The sequence below is a fragment of the Myiozetetes cayanensis genome, unplaced genomic scaffold, assembly GCF_022539395.1.
Source record: "Myiozetetes cayanensis isolate MyiCay16 unplaced genomic scaffold, myiCay2020 scf19, whole genome shotgun sequence".
Classification (NCBI taxonomy): domain Eukaryota; kingdom Metazoa; phylum Chordata; class Aves; order Passeriformes; family Tyrannidae; genus Myiozetetes; species Myiozetetes cayanensis.
In genome coordinates, this window is record NW_026087400.1 from 7,660,008 (window position 1) to 7,679,530 (window position 19,523).

Here is a 19,523-nt window from a genome sequence, read left to right on the forward strand (position 1 = left end):
CCATGTTGTTCTCAGTCCCTTTTTAGTCTCCCTGACTCTTACTCACTTCCTTTCGAATTTTTCTGCTGCTCAGATTCGTATCAGTTTCTAGATTAGGGGAAAGTTTTCATTTCAAACCCACTTTCATCCCTTTTCTGTGACCTGTGCTATTGCAGTGCTGGGACACTGTTGGAAGTGGTCCCATGGTGGAGGGTCTGTGCCCAGCGCTCCCAAGGCCCGGTGAAGGCTTTGCCAGACCCTGTTACCAGCTCTCCTCTCTGTCAGGCACACAGAGCAAGCCCAAAACATGGGTGTAGATGTATTTTCCCAGAGAATGCTGAGGAAAGAAGTGATGGTGGGGCTCTGATGCTGAGAGACTGTCTTGGGAACGTATAGAAGCTGAAGTGCATATTCCATCCATCCTGGGTAAAAATTAATTGGTGGCTTATTTGAGCAGTGAGGCTTGTTTGGGAGGTATCTCATCCTGCCTGGATTGCCTCACATGGGCTGATGTCCACCAGAAGATGGAATCAGCAGCAGGAGTTTTTTCTCCACACCCTTAAGAGCGTGTTTTGGATAGTCTGTGTGAGCTTGTGATCAGACTTATACTTGAACTGTCCCGGCAATGTTTCAAGTCACAACTAAAGAATTTTTAATGGCAGAAATACCCAGAGGAAGTGAAAGGAGAAGCAAAGTGTTCTGCAGGAGATTCTCTGCTGACTTTAATTTTGTATCAGCAAAGCAGACCTGGGTTTTAGCATGGTGTACCACAGCATTTATGATGACTGGAATTGGGATTTTTTAAAGTTGGGGTTTTTTTCTTAGGAATTGTGGCTAGTGCAACTACATTTGTTCAGCTTAGCCATTATCTCCTGGGTAACTTCACTTCTCCTCATTCCATTATATACAGAAATTGTAATTGAATCTTATATATAGCTGATTTAGCCTACAGATGTGTATTATACCTGGCTGACTACAGAGGTCATCTTGGCTGAATGCTGTTCTGTCCACCTGTAAGTAATAGCTGCAGAATGAGTGCAGCAAAATACAGGTTTGGGTGGGTTTTTTTCTCCTTTCTACTTGCCAGTGGTTTAGAGCGTTTGTCTTCCTCAGAGATAGCCTATGTGGAAGGAAGAGCATTAATAAAGTTTATAGTAAGCATTTTATGAACTGTAGTGTAGCTGTAAAAGGTAAGGCAATGCATTTAAAGTGTGTCCCAGCCTCACCTCCCCTGTGGCCCTAAGTGAGCCGTGAGGGTGTGCAGAGGCTCGGCGCTGCCAGAGTCACCGTTGACTCAAATCACCCTCCTTGTAAAAATATTAATGAATTTTCAACCTCTGGGTGCCAGGTATTTTGTTTGTGGGCACTCGAGGAAGCCCAGAGATGCACCTTCCTGCAGCTGCTTCTGTCGAGCGGTGAGCGTGGTCCTCGGTGGGATGAGTGGGGTCGTGCCAGTGAGGCGCCCCCACATTGGCTCTGCTTGCCTGAATTCCAAGCACTTTAGGGCATTACGGTCTTGGTGGCCAGGGAATGGGCAGCAGGGACATGAGCTGCCTCCTAGACACACCTCTGAGCAGGAGGGCAGGCTTTGGGAAGCGGCGGAGTCTCCGATCGCTCGTTAGCGTATCCCTGTAATCCTCTGTGAAACCCTCGCTCGGGGCCACGCGGGGTTGGAAGTGGCAAGCGGGCAGTGAACGTGAAGAATGGGACGTGACAAGAGATTTCACTTGATCACGAACACCCGGCCTCGGGATGGTGAGAATCTGGGGGGAAAACTGCTTAGTTGCAAAACGGTTGCATGCACAGTGACCGGCTCCCGGAGCTGCCGCGTCTAGACAGAAAATACGGAAAAGCAGGTTGTGTCACTTAAATGTGATGCCTGAACCTGTTAGTTTGAAACGTATTCTGGAATAAAAATTATGCAAAATTAAATTAGTGTGACCTTGCTTTGCATTTGGAGGCGGAATATGCCCATCTTGTAAAGCCTAGTGCATTTATAACACTTCCCCTGGGGAAAATTACAGAGAGAAATGGAATGAGGTCTCTTCTAATTGAAAAGTGACAATGATTAGGAAGCCAAACACAAAATGTGTTGAGTATTTTTTTTCTTGTTTTGTTGTGTGTGTGTGTGTGTGTTTTTAAGAATACCAGTAGAATTATAAATTATGTGCTTTGCAGTTTGGCTTGTTTTTCGTTCCCCAAAGGCTTTTTATTAGCATAGCAGCTGAATTGCACTTGTATAATAATGTATTAACTCAAACTTTGGGTTTTTAATGATCTTTCTTCATTAGTTTGACTGAGCTGCTTGGATAAAATCTTACTGAGTATATCCAGCTTTTCAGTGTGTTGGGTTTGTTTTTCCCTTCTGCAAATGAAGCCCATGAAGACAAGTTAAAACAGAGGGAGAGTTGGCAGAAACTTCGGTGCCTCGAGTGGGAATGAGTCTCTTGAAACTTGAAAAGCACAAATTGAGTGTGTGGGCCTTTTTTTTGGTTTGGTTTGACTTTTATTTTTTCCAAAGGCCAGATTGGGCAACATGAGTGTTCTTGGTATTAAAGCTCATCTCTGCATATGGAATGGGTTTGCTCCTGGGCATGGCGAGGCTGGGCTGCTCCTCACAGCCTGGGCTTGGGGTAGAGACGGGGCAGGAGGAACATCCCTGCTGGAAAGCAGAGTCCCCTTTGTTCTGGTACTCATCCTGTGCCTTCCTGTTGCACCTGTTGGCAGGTGTTTTGTAATACTCCAGTTACAGGAGTCCCAGAGCACTGAAGGCTGAATGGGGATGGATGAGACGCAGGCGTGTTGTCCTAAACCCTGATGGAATTTCCACCCTTCCTTCTGCTTCAGGCTCTGCAGGTTCTATGTCTGTATGCATGTGTGGGGAGCCTGGTTTAGGTAATTTGTGACACATCTTATGTGTGTTCCCTCCTAGGAAGGAATTAGGGCAGCACTTCCTGATGGCCAAAACATTACCTGGGTCACCAAAGTACCAGGACCAATTTAGCAAAGTTTGGGTCATTTAAGCGACTTCTCGTCCTAGGAAAGGAACTTTCCTTTACAACTACTTTGGTCTTGTTGGTTTGTTTTTTTTTTTCAGAAATACCTTTTTTAACAGAAAAGGAAGTTTTCCATCACTGGCTCCATCTTTATTTTTTCTTGTGTTTTCTTACTGTGGCCAAAGCACATGGTGCATTTGAGGCTGAAGTGACTCATCTTCCTAAAAACTTCTGGCCTGTGTTTTTTTTGTTGTTGTTCAGTTTTTTCTTTTCCATAATGAATTCTGACAAAAAATGGACTCTGCACCCAGGCTGGGTGGCTGCTCTGCAGTTGTGTTTAGGAGCAATGAGCTCCTGTTTGAGCCAGTTCCTTCAGCACAGGGCACCAGTGGCAGCTCTTGGGTCTGTCGCCTGTCATTCCCAAGGGTGAGCTGTGCTGCTCTGGAGCTGGATCAAATGGTTGGGAATGTGGGGTGTTTTTATCCATGCTCTTCCTCTCACAGTGGTGTTGGGCACCTTGCTGGGGTTGCTGTGAAAGACCCAGAGCTTATCCTTTAAGATACCTACAGCTGAAAGGCATTTTTAAGGCAAAACTCCTTTGCAATGTTTGGTTTTTAATCCCTCTCTTCCCACCCCATGTGCATCCTTCTGGTGTAGAGGAGCTGCATTTTAGGGGTGCTCCAAGTCCCTCATACATCGAACTCGAAGTGCCAGATCAGGCTCCTACTTTCAAGGCATAATTCTACTTTCTGCAGGCGGTGGGCAGTGGCAGAAATAGCTGCTGTTTAGCAGAAAGAGCTCCAAGGTAACTGGCAGCACTCACCACCTGGACTGTTTTCTTGACATTTATTTGCTTTTACTGGCACTCAAATGCCACCTGTCAGGAGAAAACTTTCCTTAAAAAAAAATTTTAAAAAATAATAAATTTGCCTGACTCAGCAGAAGCCACCCCAGCTGGTGTGAGTGGTGTGATGCTGCCCTTGGAGGTCTGCTGGGCTTTGCCGTGTATATACAGATATATATGTGTGTGTCTGTGTAGATTAAATACAGATGGCAGCATCCATGATAGCTTAGGGCACAGCTTTCCTAAACTGGATTTTATAGCTGTCCCTACTGAGAAGCAAACAAAGTGTAAATCCCCAGAACTATTAAATGTTGCTGGTCTGGCCCCTCCTTTATGTTGGACGGTGGAGTTGCTGCTGCCCAGCCCTGGGCGCTGTTGGCACCAGGGGGTTTTGGAGGAGTGGCTGAGTGCTTTGGGGATGGCAGGTATTCCCTGGCTGCAGAGTGCATGGAAACAACGACCCGGGGAGTGCTGCGTTTGCCTCTAGTACTCAATTTTCCTAAGCCTCGGAGAGGTGTGAGGAATTATTTCCTTAGGAAATTTTAGGAGTGGCTTCTTACTGCCTCCTGCCAAGTGTCTGCAGAGTTAACCGGGTAGTCTGTTGTTTGCTTGTTCTTGTTTGTTTGGAGGGTTTCTGGCAGCTTTCCTTTATGCCAGTCCAAGCCACTCAAGCTGCCACTGTCAGGTGGCCGAGCCCTGAGCCGAGGGATGTCTGGAGCTCCGGGATGTGGCCCCCATGGGCAGACGCGTTGCACCCATCTGGCGTCTCACCGAAAAGCAGGAGGTCTCCCCGCCTGCTTCCTGTGGCGGATGGGCAGCGTTGAAGAGAGGGGGGCTGCAGTGCCTGCTGTGCTGTGCCATCCCCTGGGCTCCCACTGTGATACCCCTGACAGAGGGATGTGTGCCCAGTGCAGGGATGTGCCGAGGAGGACTCCAGTCCGGTCCTCCCTGGAGGAAGGAGCGGTGGTGACGGGAATTGCAGAAATTTAGCTTGTGTTCAGCTAAATGGTTTCATTAGGAGGAGTTATGCTGGTTCATATGGCTATGTGGCCCTGAGTGAGGCACTGGGATGCTCCTGGATTTGTACCTGGCAGTGGGGATGCCTAGCACACTGCAGCCAGGAGGGTTTTGGGAAGTCTGGTCTGTGTTGTAGCCTGGAAACACTGCTTTGCAGATCTTAAAGATACCTCCTGGAGATCCTTCTGTGACAGTGAAAAAGTGAATTAATGAGGTTTTTATTAAGTAAGTAGCTGAGCTCAAAGCACACAGAGCCCATGTAGGCACATGTGAGAGCTTTAAGGGGAAGGATGAGCAGAGTCATCGCATCTCGGCCACATTAGCTGTTCTTGTGCTCAGTGACGTGTTGCTTTTCCTGATGGCTCAAAGTCTGTCTGTCTGTCTCTCTTGCAGCGGAGTTGGAGTTTGTACAGATAATCATAATCGTGGTGGTGATGATGGTGATGGTGGTGGTGATCACGTGTCTGCTGAACCACTACAAACTCTCTGCGCGATCCTTCATCAGCCGGCACAGCCAGGGCAGGCGGCGAGACGAGAACCTCTCATCAGTAAGTCACACCCTGCTCTTCCAGCCACCAGTGTCAGATCATGTTTGGCCTTGGCATCATCTGTCTCTCAGTTACTGGGGGTGGGGGAGCCTTTCAGGGATGGCTCTGCCTCTTAAAGGTTCTGTATATGCTAAGTTATGGACAGCCACAGCATCTGCTTTTGCCCTGAGCTTTGCAATTCGAATTTTACACCAGTAAAGTAACTGCACCAGGCTGTTCTTGGCATGTCCTGTTCCTGAAACCGCCACATACCCTCAGCTGGTTTGGGTTCATATGCCTTGTTTTAGCAGCCCCGAGCTGTTGAGTTCTTTGACTCCAGTTAGTCTCAAATGGCTGTATAAAAATTTATTGCCTACCTTGCAGAGAATAGGAAATCCTGACAGACTTGCTCCAGTTTTCACCACTGCTGGTGGTCGAAGGGCCAGAAAACACTTGTCAGCCAGACAAGCAGAAATCTCTCCAAGGGGGTGCACGAGAGGTTCTCTGTAACCCAGGCTCCCTGCCTTACAAAAGCCTGAGGAGAAACATGTTAATTGTACCTCTGACAGGGATTAGAGGGGAAACCTCTCCAGCCTCAAGGCAGATACTGGTTCATGCAGTTTTCTCAAATGCAGTGTCTCAGAGAGACTTAGAAGGATGTACAGAGAAAAGACATCACATTTTCTTGCAGGGCAGTGTTTAATTCACAGCTGCCTCCCTGGCTCTGTCTTCAGCGCAGGGGTATCTTGTACTGATATTTTTTTTTATATTTTTAGCCTTCACCCTGAAGGATCTTAGAGCTCTTTAAACAGTAGGGCTCCCTGAAGGTCACTGCTCCATGGCCTCTCGTTTGCAGGGTCCCAGGGTAGGGTGGTCTGTGTGGGGCAGTGCTCTCTTGAATCAGATCTGTACTCGCTGCAGAAAAACGATCAAATACTGGATTGCCTGCTTTTTGTTTTCTTCTATTTTTCCACTTTTTTTTTTTTCTTTTTCCTGAGGGAGATACCAAACATCTTTCACTGAACCAACCTTCAGTGCAGTGCAGTTGAAGGCTGCCCAGGGCTGTCCCTCATAGCTGCTCGTGTTGTCACACACCACACACAGCAGACAAAGCTCCCTTATCGGCTGCTTTGTGCCAACTGAGGAAGATTCCCCTTGGGAAGGAGATCTGTGCAAACCCCAGGCTCAGTTAACCCACCCTTCATCCCGTGGGCTGTGGAGCACATCTGCAGAGTGCACGGCCGTGAGCCCAGCTCGGGGTTGTCTGTCCAGCTGCAGCGGGATCAAAGTGCTGGGAATGCTTGATCCCACCTGATCCCGCATTAAACCAGCTGGTGGGAGATCACTCAGACACCTCCCTGCTTTGGGGATCAGAGCTAAACTCCCTGGAGGCATCCTGGCTTCTCTGGGGGTCACAGAAGTCTTATGTTCCTCTTATCATCCTGTGCACATCCAGCAGTAGCAAAGCGTGGGCACCTGAGCACATGAGTTATTAAAAATAGCAGAAATGTTGTTTTCCCATTTTCAGACTTTTTTACTGCTTTATCGTGCCCAGAATGTTTTACCTGGACAATGCCAAATATTTCATTTTATGTTTCTAAAGCAAAATTCACATCAAGCCCTCTTTATTTTAATATACTAATTTCTGTTTTCTTAAGTGGGCCTGTTTTTATTTTCTTTGAAAAGTTTTTAAAATCACATGGAGATTGACCAGAAATTTCAGGTTGAATGAAAAAACGGACTGTTTTAAAAAAATAATTATTTTTTCTTTTTATTCTTTGTTTTCTTTCTAATTTTTTGAATTTTACCCAGCCAACATTTTCAGCCATTTTTTGGGCCCAGCTCAGTTTTCAGACACATCAGCCAAATAATGGCTTTTTGGCAGAGTTTTACCTCTGTGCCTCTGCTCGACCTCAGTGAGGATGTGGGGTCTTCAAAACCTTTTCTGGATGTAAGGAGAGAAATAAGAATGTGGAATTTTAGTGGGTTTTTTCCCCTCTTTAGAACTGTTCCCCATCTCCCTGCCCTGTCCATGCTGGGTGTGCAGCGTTGTTAGAGTGGCAGTAGAGTTTCCCTGTGGTCCAGGCACCTTCCTGATGGGATGGAGAAGCCCCTCATGTGCTAATGAGTGGGAATCTCGTTACAGTGGGATCCAGCATAATGAAGATCTTAAAGGCAGCACCTTTCAGGCTCAGCACAGTGTGTCTTTTAGCAGAAAACAGCTCCAGTCTGAAGGAGGGCTGGGTGTTGGCAGGCAGAGGCCACTCAGGGCTGGATACTGGTTTATGTAATCCATTAAACTTGCGCTGAACTGGTGTTGGGCTTTTTAAATCCCAAACTTCATTTTGGTGTCGTGACCGCAGACGGGCACTGGAGCTGCATTCACGCTTCTCATCCTCTGAAATATTAAAGCAGTTCATCCCCTGGTCAGGAGGATGCTCGGTCTCCAGGAGTTGCCTTTTTCTGTTGCTGTAGCTCAAAAATTACAGCTGAAGGAGAAATTAATTTCCCTAAAGGTTGTTTTTTTTTTTTAATGCGGTTCTCGCTGGCAAGCCGGTCTTGTATTACCTCATGTGTTTCTCCATGGCTGTTCTCGCTGTACTCAAACTCTGTCTCCTTATGACAAGTAATTTTATTTTTCCAGAACTAAGAATATTTAAGAAATGCTATTGAAAAAATTTTTTTTTTTTTTGCAATAAGAATGACACTGTCCCTGCACCTTTGGACCAGTGGTATCCCACTCCCCCAGGAAAAAGTGGTTTAAGTGCGGTTTCCAAGCGTTCCTTTGTCCCCCAAAATGGAAAATATGAGTCCCTCTTGAAGGCTCAGGAGCTTAATTTGCACCATGCAGCTTTGCAGAGAAAATTCTCTGACATTACTAAAACAAGTAGTTCTATAAAAGTGGAAGATTGATTTCTCTAAAAAGAAATTTAAAAGTAATTTTAGGTTCTGCAGCAAGTCCTGGAATACTTGCGGAGGCTTTTACAGCTCCATTGCTTACCAGACAGCAGAATCTCAGCTTTCATTTCAGAAACCCATGGCTTTCTAGACTGTTCATTGTTGAGATGGATTCAAGTCCTAAATATTCTGAAAATCACAGGTGAGTGAGGGGAGCCCTGAGGACGAGGGTTCCAGTAGTGACCATCCTGCTGGGGCAGCACAGTTTTACCTGGTTTGGTGGGGCTGTGGAGCCATCCCAGGGACAAAGTGAAGGCTAAAAGCATGTCTGTGTTCTGTCCCTGAGGCTTTCCCCTCCTCTGACTACTGATTTCCAGCAATTTTAATCCTGTTGGAGTTTTTAGGAGAGCTGAGCCATTCCCAGGTGGGCTCACGGTAGTGTGTCGGTGGTGGCGAGCAGCAAGTGAGCGTGTCTGGGTCAGGCTCTGGAGTCCCAGGAGAGGTGGTTAATAACAGCTGCAGAGATCCAGCTCCTACAGAAAACAGATCTCCTGTCTGCTCCTTACATCTCTGAGGATCCCATTTTAGTGCTGTTTGTACTGGTTTGCTGCTCTTGCATCCATGTGTTGCCCAGAGCATCGTTCCTGGACCTCATCTGTGCAAACAGATGAGTTGGTGTGTGAGCCAGAGCTTTTCTTCCAAACACCTGGATGTGATATTGGTGCAGACTCTGGGTACTCAGGGGTAGGGGATGTTGTGTAGGTGCTCTCCCAATTGCCTGCCACGGTGGGATGTCCCAGCTGAGCACGGCAATGCTCCCCACACGTGGATACAGCCACCCTCGTGGGCACTGACTGACATCACTCCCAGGAAAGGGGGTAGCAGATGGGATATTGCCATGGCACTGCCCACTGCCAAGTTAAATATAAAACATCTAGCAGAAGGCAGCGGGGTACTCACTGCTCAGGAAGTCTGCCACGGGGGCACGGCAAAGTAAACACAATTTTCAGAGTGCTTCCCGCTCCTGCCCGCTGCTTTGGTGTCCCTCGGGATGAGGTGAGGGGCTGGCACTGCATGTGGTGGCACTGGCAGTCCTCCCTGTGCCCTTTGGTGTCAGTGCCATGACTGAGCAGGGGGTCAGAGGCAAGGATTTGGTCTGTGGCAGATGCAGTTCCTCTTAGATCTTTTAGCTGCTGGGGGAATTTGACTGGAGCCTATCCCTGCAGGCAAGAAATCCATGTAAAATGGACCAGACTAAACAGTCGATGCCTGTGTAAACAGTTGCACGTTGGAATCTCAAGGTCTGTAGGAAACACGGGGAAGGGCTGTCACTCAGCCAGCGCATTCCTCAGCTGTGGCCAGGGAAGGTGCCGGTATTGGGTATTGTGGCACTTGACCTCTGCTCCAAGGAGGTGCTCCTAAAAAATACCAAGAAAGGGGAAGAATCCAGGCCATCTCATTTCCATATAAATCACTGTTTTCCTTGCACTGGCACCAGGACTGCCTTGAGGTTTATGTGCAGAGCTGAGCTTGAAAAACAGGAACCTGATGGATTCTGTCCATATCTGATACCATGTGCGATACCACAGGAGAAAATATATTCCGAAGCTGGGGAAAATAAGAAAAGGGGAGGGCAGGGGGATATAATGGGTGGTTTCTCCTCAGATTTTTAGCGCAGTGCTGGTGCTGTGTTCTGGGCAGTCGGTGTGTGTTGCACTGGGGTGTTGAGGCTCCTGTCACAGCGCTGGGGTCTGGCACTGCCCACCGGGACACCCTGGCTCTGTCAGGAGGGGGACTGGAGATGCTGCCATGGCTGCAAGGGAATGCAGCAACCTGTTCCCTTGTATGTTGCATCCTGGGATGAGGCCAGATGTGCTTCACAGCTGGATGAGGTCCAGGGAGGATCAGACAGGCAAAATCACTTCTGACTTTATCAGGGAAGGTGCCCATGGGTGTTGTGGTACTGCTGCAGCTTTTCACAGGGTGTTGAGGGGCATGGGACTGCCTGGGCCCCCCAGCATTAGAGAAATACGTGTTCTCGTAGCAGGAAGGTGTGTGGTTTCCTCACTTGGAAGGCCCTGCACATAGGCTTTGAGTGGGACACCTAAGGGGCTAAAGGGAATTCCTCTTTCCCTTGGCATTTTTTTTTCCTCTGGTGGTAAATACTTCTGCCTGTGCCTGACTTGCTAGTGCCAGAACTGGAGATTCACCTGCAAGGAACTGAGAAGTGCCAGCTATTCCAGGTTATAATTACAAGCCTTCTGGCTGTTTTCCTCCAGCCCTGCCTGCCAGAGGGATGTTGCTATATGTGAATATTAGCAATATTTAAATATTTCAGTCCCTAAGGCAAAAGTGTCTGGGGTGAACTGTGTACGCTCAGAGTATCACCAGCAGATGGGAAGAACCTTTGTTTGTTTGTTTTGATCATGAATTGTAAACTAATCTCAGGGTTTGGGGGAAATTGTGGCTTTATCATGCCTGGGGTTGTTGGTGCCGGGGTTTGGATTGCAGGATCAGGGTGATGATTGCAGTGTAAGGAAACTTCTACACCTCAATCCCTCAGTCTGTTTTAAGCTAAGGACCGCTTATCATTTTGTGGAAAAAATACTCCAGAACCATCCCCTTGCTACAGATTTCTATTTTTTTAGCCAAATCAAAATTAGGCTTAACATTTGGCTCTTCGCTTATTATCTTTATTTTCCCATGATTTCCTTGATTGTGTGCATCAGAATGTGGGTGTGAGGGGGTTTTTTTTTGGTTTGTGTTTTTTTTTTTTTAATCTTGTCATTATTTCATGGAGCATTTTCTGATGTCTTGTGAATCACCCACGGCTCATGGATCACAAATTGAAAAATACTCCTCTGGCATGTTTGAACCAGGGAAAGAACCATGCTGGGTGTGTGGGGGCGAGAGAGGGGAAGTCTGCAAACGGGAGAGAGGGTTGTTTGCTGGTGTCTTTCTCATCATTCATTCTGCAGATGATCTATTCAATAGAAATGGAGGTGAACATGGAGGGAAATTTTGATCACAAGGGGTGTTTTCAGTGGTAATACCTTAGGATGGACCTCTGTGATACCCAGCAGGTGTGATCATAGTGAATTCCTCTGGTCGTGTGCTGTGTTGCCGCAGCAGGGCAGGAACTTGTTGGCGGCAGCAGCAGCGTCTTACCTGGGCTCTGGGGTGAGACCCGGCACAAGCTGCTTGCAGAGGGAGCTTTAGCCCACCCTGTCAGTCAGACTCATTCTGCCCTCTCTTCTCCTTTCCAATGCAGGAGGGAAGCCTGTGGCCTTCGGAAAGCACCGTGTCGGGGAACGGGATAACAGAGGTGAGGGCGATGCGGGCGCCACTGCCTTTCCCGCCGTCCCGCGCTGCAGCGTCTCACTCTCTCTCTCCTTCTCTCTTTCTCCCTTCCAGCAGCAAATCTACACCCCGAGGCCCAGCGACCGCCTGGCAGTGCCATCCTTCCTGCAGAGGGACCGCTTCAACCGGTTCCAGCCCACCTACCCCTACATGCAGCACGAGATCGACCTGCCGCCCACCATCTCGCTGTCGGACGGCGAGGAGCCCCCCCCGTACCAGGGACCCTGCACGCTGCAGCTGCGCGACCCCGAGCAGCAGATGGAGCTCAACAGAGAGTCGGTGCGGGCCCCCCCCAACAGAACCATCTTCGACAGTGACTTGATAGATAACTCGGTGTACGGGGGGCCGTGCCCCCCCAGCAGTAACTCTGGCATCAGCGCGACCTGCTATGGGAGCAATGGCAGGATGGAGGGGCCGCCCCCCACCTACAGCGAGGTCATCGGGCACTACCCGGGCTCCACCTTTTACCAGCACCAGCAGAACAACAACGGGATGCCCCCCATCTTGGAGGGCAGCAGACTCCATCACTCACAGATCAATGGCCTTGAGAGCACAACGGCGTGGAACAAAGAGAAAGAGAAACAAAAAGGGCACCCCTTTTAAAAAAAAAAAAAAAAAAAAAAAAAAAAAGAAAAAAGAAAAAAAAAAAAAAAAGGCAAGAAAGTAAATGAAACACTCTGCACTTCTCATTAAAAGAAAAAGGAGAGAGAGAGAGTTGAGGAAGATGAGCAAAGAAAAAAAAAAGCCCTTCCCCATCTCTCCGTGTATAAATATTTACTTGTTATGTCTGGTCTGAATGCACAAGCCTACCAAGCTTGCAAAAACATTTCTTTATTGAGCTATGTCTAGACGTTTAAAAAGGAAAAAAAAAATCAACTGTAGTCCTTTTTTTTTTTTTTTTGTTTCTAGTTGGGCTGTGTGTGAATGCTTTTTTTTTTGTTTGATATTTCACTTATCTTTAAAAACAAAATATTTGCACAAAAACCATTTTGTTTAAAGATCTGCAATATAAATATATAAATATATATTAAAAATAAGAGAAAGTGTATGTGTAAGGAGCAGGAGTATTTTTGTATTAGAAGAGGCCTATTCAAAAAAAAAAAAAAAAGTTGTTTTCTGAACTAGAAGAAAAATGGCAATTTTTTGAGTGCCAACTCAAAAAGCGTGTATTACATTGTAAAAAAACAAAAAACAAAAAAAAATCAAAAGCAGGGGTTTAGAGTTATTTATATAAATGTTGAAATTTTGCACTATTTTTTAATATAAATATGTCAGTGCTTGTGTTGGTCAAAGCCTCTATCATGTCTACCATGAACCTGTTAAGGGATCTATGTCGAAGTGAAGAACAAAGTAGCTGGAAGGGGAGGAGGATCGCTGGAGTGGAGATGCCAGCCCTGGGAGGAGCGGTGAGCGCGATGCAGCTTATGCAAATCCTTAATTTCCAGAGTCCCTGCGCGTGGCCACCGACAGCCACAGCTTTATACATTCCCTACAAAGCAAGAGGAGTTGGTGTGTGTCTGTATGTCATCTGGTAGGATTATTGGAGTAACAAGGTAAAATGAAAACTCCCTGCTTCCCAGAGTCAGGAATGACTGAAGCAGGCAAAAATTACTTGATTTTTTTCTTTTTTTCTTCTTTTTTTTTTTTTTTTTTTTTTTAATTATTATTATTTTTTTGACAACCTCTAACTTTTTGGAAGGGGGGTGGTTGGGATGAGAATAAACTTCTGTGTCTGAAGGAACAAAGTGTTTTTTGGTTTATTTCTTCCAATGTTCAACTGAAGGGCCCTGTTGGAGCCCAAGTGGTGGTTGTGGAAGTTGGTGTGAGTCACTGGTAGCGCACCCACCGGCTGCCTTTCAGCTGGGTTTAAATGTCTCATTGAAAGGACGAGCTGAAAAGTGTGGTGGTGGTGGTGAACATCATCATTTTCATTTTGTATCAGCCTCCCAAACCTCCGTTTGGGATAAGCAGGCGCAGCCGTGTCTCGCAGCTCCGCCATCCCTGGTCATCCTGATTTTTTTTTTTTACATTATCATCCCATTGTTATCCCAGCTAAAGAGGCACTGGGTACAGTAGATGGAAATGAATCTGCTCCTGTGATGATGTATTAATTAGAGGCTACAGAAATACGTTTAAGGCTTTAGAAGCAACCCCCTCCCTTCCCTCTTCTGAAATGTCCCTCACCCCACGGTCCCACCTGCCCTCCCGCCGCCGGGTGTTGTGCGTCGTTAATTTATCTTGGTTTCGGAAGCATTTTTGTGTTACGATGCTCTTGTTTACATTTTATATCACGTAGGTGTCTGGTAGGTGTGTTGCCCTCGCGGTGAATTCGTACGTGACGGAGCGAGCGAGTGGGAAACCTGAGAGAGTGAGGGAGAGGAGGCAAAAGGGAAAAATCCCGCCGTGGGTCCCGTCTCTCCGAGCGCGAGGAAGGGTCGGCAGGGAACCACGGAGAGCGAAGGTTTTACAAGGGGGTGTGATTTGATTTTTCTGCAGGATGCTATCTAGTAGAGTGACATAAATGAAAGATATAAAGGCAATAACTATTGTTTTTAAGCAACTTTTCTATTACTTGAAAAAGAAAACAAACCTAACCATGAGAACGGTTTTGAAGTTCTGACCATTTGAACAATATTTATATGTATTTTAAAGAAGATGATGAATAGCTGAACTTGAAGTTTGATCATTGTTTTTTTGCCTTTTTTTTTTATTATTTCTGCCTAGAAATAGTCCTGTACCTTCTCAATATTTCAAACTGCTTTTCCACAGCTCTTGAAATCTTCATAGCTTTACAGTCCGTGTAACCTAAATTTTGATGACCTAAAAAAAAAAAAAGCCACCAAAAAAAAAAAAAAAAAAGTAACACAAAGGAAATAAATCTAGTTTGTCATGAAAGGTACAAAACTGACGAATTTGTACGAGTTTTTAAAATGTATCTTTCCTTTATGTAACATGTCTATTTAGTGCCTTATTAAAGAAACAGTAACCCTCCCTTTTTAGAGAGGGGAAAGCAAAATCATCCTTAGCGTCTCAAGTAACCAGCGTCTGGTCTCTTGCTCCTTTGGACCTTGCATTCACTTTTCCAGTCCCTTTTTTCCCGGAGCAGCTCCCTGTGCCTGGCCACGCCGGCTGCTCCCTCGGCCGCTGCTCTGCTCCGACTGTTCTTAGGGAACTTGAACACGTTTATGCACATTATCCTGCCCGGGGAGGTAGGAATCTGTGGTGGATATTGTAAATGAGATACCAACCAAAAGAGAAACCGAAATATAATATCTACTGCCCTCTTGAGCCAAAACGCGTGAATAGTGTTGTTGGGGTTGGGTGTTTGTGTTTTGTTTTTGTTTTGGGGTTGGTTTTTTTGGGGGTGGGGTGGGGGGTGGTTGTTCAGTGATCTGAACTAGTTTGTTTGCTACAAAAAAAAATACGGTTACCTCAGCAGATTTTGGGTGGAATATGCATCACATGTTTAAAACTGAGCAGTGAGTAAGGAGGTGGCGTGGGGACCAGAGGTTGTTAGGTAACAGGATTGTCTTGTCACAGGGTCTCACCTGGACACCAAACCCCGTGGAAAAGTCAGGGAAGTGGGCAGGGGCTGGACAGGCACAGAGGGGTAGTGGAAGAAGGTCTGAAGATGCAGTGCAATTGAACCCAGCTTTCATGCTTGGAAGTCCTCAAAATTTCAACCAATTCTCTTTTTTTATTTCTCCTTCCCCAATCCACTCCCAGTGTGAGCTTTTACTTCTCAAGCGTCACCCCGAGCTCTGCAGTTGAGTGATCAGTTTGTTGAGTTCCTGGGTCCAGTTTCATTTACCTCTTTCTCTAGTTTAGGGAACTCAATGAGTGTGAAACGGGGGTGGCTCATCAACACCAAATTTGTGTTGCAAACAATGCCTTTCAGCCCATCCATGCACAAAACCCAAGCTGCCACCTTCCCCCAGGCCAGTGCAGCCCTGGTGAGGGGGAGCTCCAGGTCCCAGGCAGTGGGTGCAGCTCCTTGATGGAGCCAAGTTGTCACCTTTTGTCTTTCTTCTGTCCATCCCTCTCTTTGCAGTCCCAAGAACTGCGTATTTCAAGTGCAGATACCAGATCTTGGGCTCAGATCAACTCCAAGTTCTTGAGTGGGTGTTTAGAAATAATGGTCTGTTCTTTTTTTTTTATTATTATTATTGTTGTTATTGTTATTATTATTATTATTACTATTTAATGTTACTTTTTGCCTCGGGGTCCATTTCTTCCCAATTCCCATGTCCCATATTGCCACCAAGGCAGGGAATTTGCTTTGCACACCCTTGCTGATTGTCCTGTTCCCTCTGGCCTTGGTGCAGCTCAGCAGAGAGCGGTGCTAGAGCTGGGCTGTGGCCCTGCTCCACAGGTGTCTTGCAGCTTCCAGCAGAGAGATTCAGGCCCCTTAGGAGTGATTCATTTTTAAGTAAATACAGAAGAAACAAGGCACTGCTAATGCTTAGCAACCTCGTGTCCTACCCTGCCTTTTTTGCTTGGAGTTTTAAGTCACGTTAGCTTTAAAAGGGGTTGTTCATCTTGCAGAGTTTCTTAGCTTACAGCACGGCAAACAGTATCCTTAAAGTGCCCCCAGATCTTAATGGCCTGGAATGGGAACGTGGCTTTGTCAACCTGGATGGGGAAGAAGGATGGGTTTCACTGGGGGCTGACACTGGTAAAACACGTGTTCCCTTCACAACCCTTGATTTCACCAGTTTGAAGACTCAGCTTTACTAATCCAGTGTGTTGTTTCCATAAGTGTTACAAAATTCATTCTGTCTTAAGTGGGGGTCTAAGGATATCCCATTGCTTTCTGGAGAATCACCCTTTTGTGTGTGTATTGAACTATGAAATTGCACTAACTGCTATATTAAAATATAAATAAAGAAAAGCCCAATGTTTTTACTAAGGATCGGGAAAAGACTGAATCAGATGTGTAGCATTAACAGTGCTCAGCCAGAACAGAATGAATTTTTAATCTCTTCTGTCTCTGTACCACTCAGAGATTTTCTGTGTACAACACAAAGTTACAAAAAAACAAAAGAAGTTTTCCAGAAACCATGCTTCAAATTTTTGCTGTACTATAGAAGCTCATGAAGGACAACATTAAAGTCCTAATTTGCCTGCCTTATAGACGCATTTCATTGTATTAATATTTTCTTAAACTTCCAGTTGCATTGCGTTGGCTTTGGAGTTTGTTATAGGCAGTCCTGTATCCTGAGTTCTGTTCAATTTAAACTTATGTAAACTATTGACAGCACATGCAATGCAGTACTTATCTATATTTTGCTGTTTTAGTATGAATATGTACTCTGATGCCAATTTACAAAAATCTGTTGTAAACGCTTCTTGTGTACCAGTAACCGATAGTGGCAATTATATGTCATTCTAAAAGCTGCAATACTTATACAATAAATTTTACAATACTTTGGAAAATTTGCCTTCACCTTTTGCTTTGTTACCCCCCCCCCCAAAAAAAAAAAAAAAAAAAAGGAAAAAAAAATCAAAGAGTTTGGTCAACACAATGTAATTTCAAAAGCTCTTCTTGTTTTCTTTTCGAATGTTGGAAAACGGTTTTGGGTATTTGTGTGGGTTTCCCCTTTTCTTGTTCTGAACGGCCGCCCAGCCTCTGTACTGCCCCCTGTGTTTCCCCCATGAAGCCGTAGCTGGTTCCTGGTGTATTTGCATGCTCGGTCCGTGTGTGCCTGTGTGCGTGTACAGCTCTGTTTCCTTTTGAGTAGATCAGGTGGCGCAGCTTTAATTCCCAGAAGAAGCATTCCTGCTTTGCACCAGTATGTCCAACACTTGGCGGTCCTGCCTTTTCAGCCGAGAACGTCACTGATGGTCAGAAGGTCTTAACTTGAATAACGTCAGTCAACAAGAACTGCGTAGATTGACTCAAATCCTAAGCACAGATAATTCGTGTGACTCTTTTCCTTTCTGAGACTGTGGTCAAACTGCAGTGATCACATTAAAGTGATTGAAAACTCGACTGTTTGCAGGGCGTTTTCTTTCGTGTGTCTGAAGGATGGATGTCCTGTAGGTTCCCCCAGACCTTGGGTTCCGTCTTGGGATTAAGGAATGTGTATTCGTTAATCCCTGGACTTTGTCTGAGGGTTGCCAGGTCTGCCCAAGCCCTTGGTCTGCCCAGCCCTTCTCTCTGGATGATCATAAATCTGTGTTTTGGGTGGCAGCACAGTTGGAAGTGGCCCCTGGCTTTGACAGCTCCTACAGCTGTTTTGGACATGCAAGTGGTGGACACTTGGCTTTAATGTGGGCATGAGGAGCTCCTGTGGGCTTCAGCAGGAGGCTGGCATGCTCTGCCTGAACAGTTACTTGCAACACAGCCCTGAGCTGGTGGCCAGTTGGGAAAATACCACTGGTTATGACTGAAAGGAGCTTAATTGCAGCCCAGGGAGGAGAACCCCAGATCCAACCCTCCGGCTCTGATTCCTGAACTGTGCTACTCGCCTCCCACTTGTGGTTTATTTTGTGGGATTCCTGGTGTCCATTGCTGCTGGAGAGATGACCCAGGGTGATGCAGTGCTGGAAAGCAGCTGGCCTTGGCTGGAACACTTTTCCCCATGGTAGGAAGTCAGATGTTTTTAGTGCTGTGCTGATGCCGATGGGCCCCAATGTTGGCTCGAGTTGCTCCAAACCTTTTTTCCCATCTCACGTGCAAAGAAACCCCAAGACACTAAATGTCTGAGAGCAGGCAATGCCCCTGCCTCAACCTCAGAATCACCAATATCCAAGTGGGATACATCTACCTTGCTCCAGGCGAGGCAGGGAAAGGACAGGGTTTGGTTTGAATCACTGTTTCAAAATGACATTTTTCATTTTCAGATTCACAGCTGAAACCAACATCTTCCCACAGAAAATGGAAACTCAGCTGACACCACATTTTCCAAAAGGGAATTTTTTTAAATGACAAGGAATAAAAAAAGAAAAGGCAAGTTCAACCAGTGCAGTGCGTGGGAACGGGCAGAGAGATGCTGTTACTAAGCTACCTTTCCACAGCTAATGAGGTGATCTGGGGACGCTGCAGCAGCGCTGATTGGCAAATGATTATTTTTAACTTTTTTTTTTTTTCTTTTTGGCAACTCAATGGAAGAAAAAACTTTGTGACTTTTGGAAACCCCTGGTGGCAAAGCCTTTGATTTTAAACAGATTTCTCTGCTGCAAATTGAACAGGACTTAAGAAACAGGGTTCAGATTTTCCCTCTGCTTCCAGCATGGGAGCCCTTTTTGCAGCTCTCGTGGCCTTGCCTGGTGTGCTCGCTGGAAGGTGCAAATTCCAACTTCAAAGAATCTAAATTTCACGAAAAGCACTTCTTTTTTTTTGCTTTTTGCCTCCATATTTTATCTGCTTGTCCTAACCCAAACTCTGCACTGCCCTCCTCGTCCATCCTCTGCCTGCATTTAATCTGCTTTGTGCCTGGAGGGCACGGAGCAAACCGCCCCCCAGGCCAGGGCTTGTTCAGCTCCAGCCCTGGTGCTCAGGGTTCATCCCACCAGTGATTCCAGGGATGGCTTGGGGTGCTTTGAGGTGGAAAACCTGGGGTCAACCTCTTGCTTTTTAATTTGCTCAGGCTGCATTTCCCACAGGTTGATTTGTTGGAGATTTTTCTCCATGCTGGCCTCGAAGCCTCTGTGCAGGCAGAGCCCTGGTCTTACCACTGAGGGAGGGGAAGCCTTGACCAGGGGCAGAAACCCTCAGTAAAGTGACTGGAAACAGATTCTCCCTCACGGCGAGTGCTCCAGTGAAGGGTTTCAGTGAGATTTATTAAGAAATCAACATGCTCTCACAGGAATCCTGATGTTGACTCTTCTGACTCTGATGGGAATTTACTCCAAACACTTGCTGCTATGCTTTTTTTTTTTTTCCCCCCTTTAAAAAAA

General features: G+C 46.3%; 1 protein-coding gene across 4 annotated transcripts in view; it reads left to right on the forward strand.

Annotated features, from left to right (window-relative positions):
• The window catches only part of PMEPA1 (prostate transmembrane protein, androgen induced 1), a 270,545-nt gene extending 252,934 nt beyond the window's left edge, over nt 1-17,611 (forward strand). For 3 of the 4 annotated variants that reach the window (XM_050313975.1, XM_050313972.1, XM_050313974.1), the window contains 3 exons: nt 5,230-5,384; nt 11,533-11,586; nt 11,676-17,611. In XM_050313975.1, coding sequence (XP_050169932.1) covers nt 5,230-5,384; nt 11,533-11,586; nt 11,676-12,224 — 758 coding nt within the window. In that variant the 3' untranslated portion in view covers nt 12,225-17,611. The remainder of the gene's footprint in view (nt 1-5,229; nt 5,385-11,532; nt 11,587-11,675) is intronic. The other variant, XM_050313973.1, reaches the window with a different exon arrangement.
• The last annotated feature ends 1,912 nt before the right edge of the window (nt 17,612-19,523 follow it).